This window comes from Echiichthys vipera, assembly GCF_963691815.1.
Source record: "Echiichthys vipera genome assembly, chromosome: 4".
Lineage (NCBI taxonomy): Eukaryota > Metazoa > Chordata > Actinopteri > Perciformes > Trachinidae > Echiichthys > Echiichthys vipera.
In genome coordinates, this window is record NC_139829.1 from 29,449,596 (window position 1) to 29,462,168 (window position 12,573).

At 42.8% G+C, this 12,573-nt stretch overlaps 1 protein-coding gene across 1 annotated transcript in view; it reads left to right on the top strand.

The window, feature by feature from the left end:
• The first annotated feature begins 1,187 nt into the window (after positions 1-1,187).
• The window catches only part of zdhhc8b (zDHHC palmitoyltransferase 8b), a 71,671-nt gene continuing 60,285 nt past the window's right edge, over positions 1,188-12,573 (top strand). Inside the window, exon 1 of the mRNA XM_083912135.1 lies at positions 1,188-1,377. Within this exon, the coding sequence (XP_083768261.1) occupies positions 1,274-1,377 (104 nt within the window). The 5' untranslated portion in view covers positions 1,188-1,273. The remainder of the gene's footprint in view (positions 1,378-12,573) is intronic.

Here is a 12,573-nt window from a genome sequence, read left to right on the forward strand (position 1 = left end):
GGTGGTAAAATAGATTCTTTTTGGTGGTAAAATAGATGCTTTTTGGTGGTAAAATAGATGCTTTTTGGTGGTTAAATAGATGCTTTTTGGTGGTTAAATAGATGCTTTTTGGTGGTAAAATAGATGCTTTTTGGAGGTTAAATAGGTGCTTTTTGGTGGTAAAATAGGTGCTTTTTGGAGGTAAAATATATGCTTTTTGGTGGTAAAATAGATGCTTTTTGGTGGTAAAATAGATTCTTTTTGGTGGTAAAATAGATGCTTTTTGGTGGTAAAATAGATGTTTTTTGGTGGTTAAATAGATGCATTTTGGTGGTAAAATAGATGCTTTTTGGTGGTTAAATAGATGCTTTTTGGTGGTTAAATAGGTGCTTTTTGGTGGTTAAATAGGTGCTTTTTGGTGGTTAAATAGGTGCTTTTTGGTGGTTAAATAGATGCTTTTTGGTGGTAAAATAGATGCTTTTTGGTGGTTAAATAGGTGCTTTTTGGTGGTAAAATAGATGCTTTTTGGTGGTGAAATAGATGCTTTTTGGTGGTGAAATAGGTGCTTTTTGGTGGTGAAATAGATGCTTTTTGGTGGTTAAATAGGTGCTTTTTGGTGGTTAAATAGATGCTTTTTGGTGGTGAAATAGGTGCTTTTTGGTTAGAATAACCGTACCGAATATAAGAGGGGTGGTTTAACTCTTTGTTAAAGCACCTGTGCCTGGTTTGTCCATGTTTGTACCCTGTAGGTAAAGTGAGCAACATAGAGACTCTGTATGAACTTTGGTGCTGCTCTCCCGGTACCAGTCCTGCTCCACACACTGAACAGCTCCTCTTCTAACTTTGACACATTTAATATAAGATACAATGCACATGGGGATCCACAAAGTCGGTGAGCATCACGGGGAAAACCTGATGTGTCTATTTTGAAATCTCCTGACTAAAAGAAACGAGCGAATGACGGATGTTTTCCCGTGAAACGCGGGCTGATCGCCGTTATTGCCCCATCACTCCTCCTGCGAACCCGTCGCACGGTTCGCGCACAGGCTCCACCTTTCCCGTCGGTTCAGTGACCTCACCAGTGGGCTGGATTGTGGGGTGGGATTTCCAGGCTTTCCAGCGAGCTCGGTGTACTCCTGCCTCTCTATCTTAGGATCTATGCGGCTCCACCGACAGCGAGCTCGTACCTTTTAATAGCCACAGAAAGACCCTTTTTTTTTATTGCACACCGGATCTTTATTTCTACATGCGACTCCTATCGGAATAAATAAGTGAGGAATGTGGAAATTACAGAATGCCCAACAGCGCTGGAAAGAGATTTAAACCCACCAAATACATCCCAGTGTCCACTGCTGCCACACTCCTTGTGGGATCGACCACTTTATTTTTCGTTTTCACGTAAGTTTGCATTGCTTCTTCGTGCAGATTCCTTGCGTGGTTTTCCCCTTACGCTGCGTGCGCCCGGATTACACACGCGAGTGGATTTGCAGCTCCAAGTTTGCACGGGTGGATTCGGTCACTATAAGGTAGAAGAAGTGGGGTTTTCTATCCCAACGGGGAACCTCGCAGCGGATCTGAAATGGGGTTGGAAAAAAACCAGCCTTACGCGTATCCCTGTGCAGCCTCAGACAAACCATTCACCTGCAAAGGAAAACTTAAACCATGCAAGTTTAACATAGGCTATAATAGTGCAGGAGGGGAGGGTTTAGGCCGCGGTTACTCACTTTCCATTGAAGAAAACGCCGCAGGCAGTTGTTGGTACAATTAAAATGGTTGCATTGGCCCAGCGGGCGGTGGAGTTTGATTCATACTCAGTCAGCTGGGATAGTCAGTGTCACACAACCTATGAGAGGCTCATTCTAAGCCTGGGGGTTCCCAAAGTGCAGTCCTGCAGGAGCCCCTATAGGTTTCACTGCATCCACCCTGTCTCCCCTAATGTGTACAGTGATTTCATTTGGAGGAGATGAGGATTATGGGCCCACGGATCCCCAATCTCTCCAAAGCAGATATGAATCCCCTTTTAAGTGAACCGACAAGCAGGTGACAGTGGCTCATCCACACCAGCTGCAATCAGGATGATTACATGCTCTAGTTAGGCGGTATCCTTGTCCCCAGACCCCTCTATTTGATGGATGGGGGAGTTGGTGAATCTAATATGATGCTGTCACTGTTGGAAGGGAGATAAGAGCAGAGAGAGAGAGAGAGAGAGAGAGTAATGTGGCTGGTCCCTGGTCTGCTCTGGTCCGAAGCATCATTCCCACGTGCACCCTCCTCCAGGTAAATGAGTTATCAGTGAAATTATCAACTCAATCTCACATCCCCAGGAACCCAGAGGGGGGTGAGGGGTTGAAAATCATTTTGGGAACCTGTGACCCGGACTGAGAGCTATTGGGATAGAGCATCTAACCTTTGGCCTGTGCGGAGTCATGTTGTCTGCCAAATTATAAAAGTGCTGATTATGATTCCTCCTCGCCTTTCAAGGGTGGACGGTTTTACAGGGTTTTACAGGCGTCGTGTCACAGAGGCTAATGGAAACGTCTTGGGTGTATAGATGATGTGTCACTGTATTTGCATAATTATCGATTTCTAACATATTTTCACTTAAAAGGCAATGTTTCTAATTAAAGAGGAGATTGTGGGTTTTTTTTTGTATTAGGGGTTTCTACTAGTACATGTATGCATTCTTTAATGTAAAAAAAAAGACCTTATTTCCTTCATACGGTCTGCCTCAATATACCCGTATTCTGCTTTTTGACACAGATATTTTCTTCCCTTGTGTGCACAAGAAAATGCAGAAAGACTCAGAGAACGCTTAAGCTGCACCCTGAGTGTTTTTGCACTCAGGGTGTAGCTTATGTCTGAGGTCAGTGCCCGAGACTGAAGGAAACATATGGTGTTTGAGGGTTGCATTGGTAGGATGGATTGTACCTTTAAGAATCCCAGCACTCCTCGGCGTAGAGTCTAGGGCTTTGCATAAACAAAACGCCTGATTTACAAGTGTTGGCGTCCAATGAATGTGTCATGATTCGATAAAAGATCCGCAGCACATAGGTTGCAAATAGCAGACTTTTTGCTGCCATGAGGTTAAAAAAAAAGTGGGTCTTTTGCCGGGGTTCACGTCACACCGTACAGTACATTAAGGTTCATCCGCCAGCAGATGGTTCAAGGGTGAGGATTAAGACTTTACTCAGTGGCTCCTTCATTTCCCACTAAAAGGTCCGGGGGATTGAGTCACGTATAATGGGACCCCCGGGGGAGCAGATCCAAACTAGGCCATGTCTCCTTGTTCTCAAACACACACACAGTGTCCATCATGCTCAACCCAGTCTAGCCTTGTCTCTGGCACGAGCGCAAAGCTACACATCCACACTACATACCATATCAGTTTTTATTATTTACATTTGAACCAGAATAGTGCATACAAGACTCTTTTACATTTCTATGTCACCGACTTTGTTTTGCAGCCGCAAGCTTAGACATGCAGGTTATAACAAAAGAACTGTAACTCATATAGTTGTACAGCAGAGTGCCAGGGACGCAAATCTTTTTATACTCCTAGGCAGCAGTGTGTTAAAGGTCTTAACTGCTGCCAGCAGGCCACTTGGTGTCATATGGGCAATGGGGATGAGACTTGGGGTCAGAACTGGCACACACACGCACACACACACGCGCACACGCACACGCACACGCACACTGCCAGTGGTGTTACTGTGCTTGGCTTACTGATGCCTGACAGTTTGTATTCCCCACAGAGATTGAATTAGAACACATTAGTACAGAATTATTTTTATCTCCACAGCATGACCACGACTCATACAAAAATACTTATGATAAATTAAGCTTTTAGTCATGGTTTAGCCATCATAATATTATCCCAGCCTTATCCCCGTCTCTGACGAGATTCTATTATACAGTAGCGAGGACCTCTTGCTGTGTCTAAATGTGTCTAATGCTGTTTGTCTGCACCGAACACAGCTTTCTTTTACCTTGAAGTAATTCCTCCGGATGGCCTTGAGCGTATGCCAAACGGATAGCCTGTTCAGGAAACCGAACTGCCAGGCTGACCATTATCGTTTGTTGCCAAGTCTAATAGTCCTTACTTAAGAGTACACATGGATATATGTGTGGAAAATATCGATTTATCATCTGGACAAGTCCTGTGTTGAGCACTTTTTGCTGTGTGGATGTGAATTATGTGAGAGAGCGGTGCAGTGCAATCGCCAGGCTGAGAGCAGAGCTGTACATGAGAACAGGCCTGTCAGGAATCTAATCTTGAGCTTCCACATCTGTTTCCTCCTTTTCACTGTACATCCATGGACTCTGACTTCATTTAGATCCTACCCAATGCATTGTTTCGCATTTGCGCTCCTCTCAGAGGGTCTTGTAGAGATTTTTAAGAGGTATTTCCGATTTTAGTTGGGAGAGTGCAGAGTTGTTGAGACATGGGAAAGAGGAAGTCTATAAACAAGTGCCCCTGTTCGGTTCTATACCTTTGTACATATATGACACCCTAAATCAGTAGTTCTCAACCTTTATTGGGTTTAAATGATTACACCTTACACCCCCCATCCCCCCCATTTTATAGGATTTCTCTTCAGAGACGTCCACCTGAATATATTTTGGTTGTTAGATATGATGAAGAATTCTTAAGTTGTCAACTACAACTGAGGAGATAAGGAAGTGAAAGCTATGATGAGAATAGTCACTCGTATGACTCAATTCAATTCAATTTTATTTATAGAGCCAAATCATAACAAAAGTTATCTCAGGACACTTTACAGAGTAGGTAAAGACCAAACTCTATGACTTATTTATGATTTACAGAGACCCTGCCATTCCTCCATAGAGTACGGTGGAAACGAAAACCTTCCCTATAACAGACAGGAACGTCAGACAGACCCAGCTCTGTGGAGGACCGACATCAGTCTGCACCAGTTGGAGAGGAAGAAAAGGAGAGAGAAAGAGAGAAAAGAAGGACAGATGGACAGAGAGAGACAAAGACAGACACAAAAGACAGAGACAGACACACTTCCAGTAACTATAATAATATCTACAGTAATGTGAATATGACTTATATGTTATAATACAGTAGAATAGTAGAAACAAGCACAGCTAAGGTGATAGATTATGACAATGATAATAATTATGGTGGCAAACATGATCAATGATGAGTAGTGGCAATAGCAGCTACGATACAGCGGGACATACCACTGATGGTGCTTTTATGGCTACAAATTGTATAGTTTATTAGACTAGTGATAGTTTATGAGTAATAGTGGAATTAACTCTTGCTCACATATGGCCCACTTCTAAAATAGTGAAATATATATATAAATAGTAAACTATCCCCCCCGTTTACCCCCCTGGAACTCCCTCAAAGACCCCTGGTTGAGAACCACTGCCCTAAATGTTTAAATATAGAGGCGTTTTACAGGGGTAATTACATAGAACCTCTGTAAATATAGTTCCCTCATTTACACAGCAAAGGCACTTGCTATTTCTGTTTTTTACAAGTCTGGTAGTAAAACCCAAGTGTGGCTTTCAGTAATTCATTAGTAAAACAAGGGATACACGTCCTCCCTCGCTGTCTTATTGGTAAGGCTAACTTTAGCTAGCGTTAATGTTAGCTCTCAGGGACTTTCATCAACTAAAATATATTTTATTTTAAAACTACATTAGCTACTGTACATCTCATATGACGTTTGCAATTGTTACTGGCTTACATTTATTTATTCTGATACAGTGGTTACTCTTCTCTAATTTTGCTCACTGATTTTTCACAAAATAAAAGTTTTTGTTGAAGTGCAGATATTCTTTGTTGACTTGTTAAAGACACAGGGATGGTTAAAGGGGAAGAGGATTGCAAATGAAATAGAGTGGAAAACCTGGGTTAGCCGAATTGGGTTACTACACACTGCCCACAGGCACAGCACTGTAGCTCTCGTCACCAGTAGCACAAGTCAAGGATATATCCCTGGGTTCCTTGAGAGTTTTTAGGGCGCACTCGCACTGTCCATCTGTACCGTTCCCCGTGCTTTAGGGTAATTGTCCCCCCTCGTTCTCCCCCTGCGCCCCGGGCCCGTTTGTACTCACACTAACACACCTTGCGCGAATGCTTCTTGCCTGCCTATACGTCATCACGCCGTGAAACACATTGATTGACGTCATCGCGATGCGTCTCTTTGTTTACAAATCTTTCCATAGACCTCAGAGTTTTTGTGCGTCTTGTCGACTGTTTTTGAATATTTTCATCCAACCAAATCTGCAGTAAACACTCCACCCCCGCATCGCACCAACGTGAACCTTTCGCCGCCATTGTTTTAAATGTCCGCGCATGGTCCCTCCTTCTTTTTTCTATGTCCGAACAGACGCACATAAAATGACGTCAGCACCGCCGTAGGCCTCGTGCTGGTACACGTGCGCACACTCGTGCTCGTACATGTGCAAACGTGCTTTACAAAAGCCAACCTCTCCCAAACGGACCGTGGTCGGCAAGTGTACCACTCCTATGCGCGGTACGGTTGCACTCACACTGGTCAAATGAACTACCCTTTAGCCGTGAAACGTGCTTGGGCACAGTACGGATGGACAGTGTGAGTGCGCCCGTAGAGTGTGGACTGAAGTACCAATCAGAAAAGTCCCCTTAGCTTCATGGTTTCATTTTCCCTGTGTATTTATGTTCAACACACAGTATGCCACACTCTCTTTGCTCACCTTTCTCCTCTTCACTCTGCTGTATGTAACTTTGTGCTTTGCGTTTTCGACGTCTAAAAGCATAATTGAATGTTGGTTTATTGATCCTAATCCGTGTCCTGCGTGTGATTATAAATGCTGAGCTGCTGTCGTCTTCTTGTCAAGTGGTTCAGTAAACAAGCTTGTAAGCATTAATGCCCCACTGCTTGGTATTAGTGTCCATTAGAGCCTGTTTGCCTTCCTCCTGTGTGGCGTTAGTGGCTTCAAGGCGTGTTTGACTGTAGTTAAATGAATTGTCGGTTGAACTCGTCCTGTTTATGCTCCGTGTAGCAGCCAGACCATCGTCGCTGCCTGTTTTTAATATTGCTCACATGACATTGGCACTGATTTGGGTTTAGTTTGTATATTTAAATGTGTTGATTGAGGATATATTGCCTGACTTGAGAAGTGGCAAGGGCAGAGCATTTCTCAGGAGGAGGGAATTATCAATTGACATGTTATGAATATTCCCTTGTAGCTCTTTCACTGTCTCTGCACATGAACAGCATCTATTAAAGCAAGAAGGCTCCCTGATGCAATGCTCATGTGCAGCACACTGAGGAGCGGACGGGACTTTTGTGACATGCCTGCACAACTTTAACCTCAAAGTTAGAAAAATGATTCCATGAAACCCACGAGAGTAGGACATTTTAGCTCTTAAGGCAGACTCATCAGTATTCAACGCCTACTCATCTTGCCATTAGAAACATTGGCTTAAGCTTCACACAGTGTCACAGTATTAAGTTCCAGCCCCTCAGCTGAGGCGGATAAGGAACTATCCTGTCCTCATGTCACACAGGATAAAACTTGATTATCTTGACGGGGCCAGAAGTTGCCAATAGACTCATTCACCAGGCGGCCTATTCATAAAATCCATGTGGTGCGGACTCCTGGTTTGTCAAGATAACTGCTGTATTTTTTGCAATGGGGATAAAACCAGTAGTGGGTTTGTGCGGTGTGGCCAGCTTTGTCAGATTAGATAACGGTGTCATTTCCTCTGTAGGTCCTCATGCAATAGCACCTTGGAGTGAAGGTCTGGAGATTCACAATTGAAGTGCAGGGTGGTGTCACTGCTCTCAGGGGGTACTTAAGGTGACAGGAACTAATGAATGGAGGAGGGGTCTTATTTCTCTTTAAGCCAATGCAGAAGATAAGGCCACAGTTATAAATTGACCCTCTTTTACATGATAGCCTTATTGCTCTTGGCAATGTGTGCTGATTTATGGTGCATTTTCATTCTTATTGTGGTTTATGGTTTACCACAAGGCTTGTATTCAACCTGGCAGATCATTACAGGTTGTAGACCAATGCTGCTCCTGCAGCCTCACGGACTTAACGGATAATTCCGGTTTATTTCAACCCGGCATATTTCCCATGAAGGCTATTATGGTTCTATGGTTTGAGCTAAATTTGCACTTTGCATTTCACTATAAAGATTTGGGAAAATAACACTTGTTGTTTTTTCTACATGAATAATTTCAAACTCTCGTCTCTGTGCCTGAACAAAGGTAAACACACATTTAAAAGTCATGACCTGCTTTACTTTCTCTCTGATTGGCAAGCACTCGTTGTCTTTGTTGGTTGGGTTGGTTAGGTTTAGGCATGAGGAGTGAGATTGGTTAGGGTTAAGTTAATAATATCAGGCTAAGCCAATCGGAGGCAGAGTAGACCAGGTCATTCCTTCGCCATTCTAGGAAAAGAAACACATCACCTGGAGCAGCCATTACCTACATCCGGGTCAACTTGCACATCATTTTGTGTACATGTGTGAGGCTGTGGTAGCTTTCCATTAAGTGTGTGGTTGTGTTAGAGAAGTAGTGGATAGTGTAATTACATTATAGCCACAATAGCCACATTTGTGAGAAATAATGATTGAAATCATACTTAAGCAGTCAGTCCATATGTTTTGTTCCATTCCCCAATGTCCTGATTTCACCAGTACAGACCTCCTTTGAAGTTCTGTTTCTTTAATAGCATCACCAATCCAAACCATGACTTTTTTAAATTTAAATCCATCAGCACTAAATTGATTTCCATTTGTAATATACAACATTACTTCTCAAAAACTAAACCATAGTTATAATGCATATACCACCGGTACAGGGTCCCTCAGGGGCCCTTGAGAGATTCCAAGGAGTGCCTTAATGAGAAAAAAAAAATCAGTGTAACAGAATTTATTTGATCTTGATTTATCCCAGTTAGTGCATTATATGTTCATAGCTCTTTTGTATTAGCTGAAGGTACCACTGTACCTAATTTCAGCAGTATAGAGCCACTAGACGTAGACTTGAGTCTATAGTGAAGAATGCAATTCTTGAAAGTTTCGTCCTTGCTCCATCATGTGCAGCTTTAACATTCAAAAATAAGATAACTCATCTTGCTTCTGTGGTAGAATCCAACGGACACCATAGATGTCCGTTGGATTCAGAAAGTTACTCCCTTTCATTACATTTCTTGGCAAAACAAAGAGCTTTTTTAGAGTAATTGTCTAATAAATGTCAAATGGAGTGAGTTTGTGGTAGAGTATCAGGGTGGAAATAGAGCTAGAGATCATAGTGGAAGGATTGTGTTGATATTTTTAATATGCCTAATTTAAAAAAGTCTTATTTCAAACAAAGGAGACAGCAGGTGAACTTGTGGTGTTACGCTTGAGGGTACTCGACATGCCTAATGCTCATATATATTTTTAGCTGCTGACTGTTTGACAGTGATTTGATCAAATGCAAGAATGATCTAACAGAGTATTTCTGAGGGGACTTATGAATGAGACTATTCTGGCTTGGGGCAAACCAAATTTTTAATAAATCCCCCCCACACACACACAACACACAGAAGCCAGTCCGCCCTGGCTGGGAACTGCCATATATCTGTTGAGCCAAGGTATGTCCAGCTGTCTCCTCCTTTTTATCGGGGTCAGGAGTCCAAAAAAGGTCCTTTAGAGACTCCTGGTGAGGCAGAAGAAAAATAAAGTTGTTAATTTTTATTTGTTCTTTTGATAATGCCGAGTTCACACTACACAACTTTAGGCCTGATCCCAGACAAAAGCCCCATATCACAGGCAGATTGACGGAGGCTCAGCGGATCAACACTCTCAAATAATTGGCACACAACAATTAATAAACATGCTCAAAATACCACAAAGACCTTAAGGAAGACCATAGAAAATCCATGATGTGATTCAGTATCAAAAACCTTTGACATTTGGAGATTTCTACAAGAATTTCTGCAAGACTTCTAAAATATTTCTTTTGGCGATTGGATGGTGAGCACCTCTTTTGTGTAAACTGTTCGGAAACCCCTTTATTGTCAATATACGCAGGAACGTCATCCACCCTCTGAATGCCTTTCGTTTCTAGTGTTTGTTCCATGAAGCTGTGTTCCTCCTAGAGGTACCAACAGGTCACCTTATACAGTGAGGCCAGGTTAAAAAAATGGTCTCACTACAATAAAATGGCTGCTAACATCATTAGACATGAATGCAATTGGGCTCAGTCCAGAAGAGTCTGAGTTCATACCCAGCTTCTTTCAGATACCTTGAGGTTAGAGGTGAATTGACCCCTTTGAAACTGGCCATGCCAGTTTTTCACTTTGGAGCGTTATGTAGCGCTATCTTCCCGAAAAGCTAACAAACCAATGAATTCCTTAGATTATCTATAGTATTCATGTGAGCCCACTACAGCTTCTAAAAGACGAAACTCACTGAGGGCTGCAGATGGTTAAGGATTAATTGAATTACTTCTGTGTTCACTTTGTGTTCACCTCTCCTGGTTAATCAGACCAAACCTGCTGTATAGTCATTATCCATCCATCTTCAACCGCTTGTCCCTATCGGGGTCGTTGGAGCCGATCCCAGCTTACATCGGGCGTGAGGTTGGGTCCACCCTGGACAGGACGTCAGACCATCACAGGGCACTTAGAGACAAACAGAGACGGACAACCATTCACACCTACGGACAATTTAGAGTCATCAATTAACCTAACACCTGCATGTCTTTTGACTGTTGGAGAAAGCCTGAGAACCCGGAGAAAACCCACACAGACACGGGGAGAACATGCAAACTCCACACAGAAGGGCCCCAGCCGGGATTCGAACCAGGAGGCCACAGTGCTAACCATCACACCACCGTGCCACCCAGTATAGTCATTATGCTAAAGCTGGTGAGAAACGTAATCCTGAACTGCCACCTCGTCTTTCAACCATCAAGGCTCAAGCAGGCCTGAGCAGGTTGCTGGCAGAGCCTTCATAATCGGAGCAGACTGCCTTCATCAGTATTGATGAGTGAAAGAGGTCCAGATAATAAAAGGCCAGGTCTTCTAATCTCATTCCATCCCAGCCCTCCTGTCACTGCTTAACAACTAGGTTAAGATAATGCTGACAGATCCTCTTTCCTGGCTCTACATCTTGCATCCTAGAGCAAGGCGACTGCCTACTCTATATGCCACACAAATACAAAGTGGTGCCAACTTCAAATTACACCAACCTTCAGGTCAAGGCATCTCAATTTGGTTCCTCTGTAATTTTCAACAAACTCTACGTTGCTGTCACCTACTTTGCAAGATGAACAGTTATTACACTGTAAAGCTCCTTTCGTACAAAAGAGCAACAGTTCCTTCTGTTGTACATGTCTTAAAAAACATAATGAGAATCCCAAAATGCAAAGTAATGTTTCAGTGTTACTGAAACAAATGCATTGCATGATTCTTCACCCTATATGCGAGGTGTTCCCTGTTTCGTGGAAGGATTTAAAAGGTTCTAACCAATAGTTAATTTCCAGTAAAAAAAAACACATTTGCATAAGACCATGTCTTTAACAGGAGGGTGCGATCATTGTTTGCCAATTAGCATGATTTATCATAAATGAATAAACGCATGAGCAACCTAATCTGCAAGAGCAGGTGATAAATAATCCAAATTGCATCATCTTCTTAGTTTGATTTTCAAGCACGTGTGGAGTTTAATGGATTGGCTGCTATCTGAAATTAGCCTGTGATCAGAGAAATGTAATAGGCCTCGTAGAACAGGGAGGAAATGTCTTAAATAAGTCCAAAGAGTCGGACATATATTTAGATTTAGATTCATTTTGTTCCCACTGCCCTTCGTGACTTTGTTTCTTTCTCTCTGTCTATTTAAAGTCCTTTTGGTTTCTCTGAACCCGTGACTTTCTGGAGCTCTGGTGCTTGCCAAAAAAAAAGTAAATTGTGCCTTGTGATGCCATAGTTGAGCTAAATAGATCCATGTGGAGTCAGTGCACAGAAATGTGTGGGCGAAAAGTGCGGGAAAGTGCATGGAGGTGCTCTCAGAGTTCGCTCTACTCCACCACCCTCCCAGCAGCCGAATGGGCTGAGACCGCCTGGAAAGTCTCCTCCTGGGGAACATATGGGATTCATTTAGACCTCCAGCCTCTCCCTCCAAGGGTGTCTCCACCCTGCTTCCCCTCGTGTTGTTTTGCTAGAGGGAGACCATGACTGGTAATAAGTAGAAACAGAGCTCTATGTCTTAACACCTTTGGCCAGAGTGTGCTGCGAGCTGAGGCTCCCAGTGTTTACAAGAGTGAAGCAGTGTCCGTCTCTGGTACACAGAGGAAGACAGACAGATAGACTCTGTGATTAAAAGGGCAGGTCTTCCGCATCTTTGCCACTTTTTGAAGTAAGTGGCTTTAGAAGTCGATGGACACAGTAAACAGAGACACTTACCATTCATCTGTATAGTAGAGTTCAACCATTGAGCTACTGTAGAACAATCCTGATCTCAACAGTTTTTTAATGAAAGGTCCTATACTGTAAAATTGAGATACCATGTCTTTTTTTTATTTGATTTTATTATAAAGCAGCTTAAAGTGCTATATAAGTACTGTGAAACTG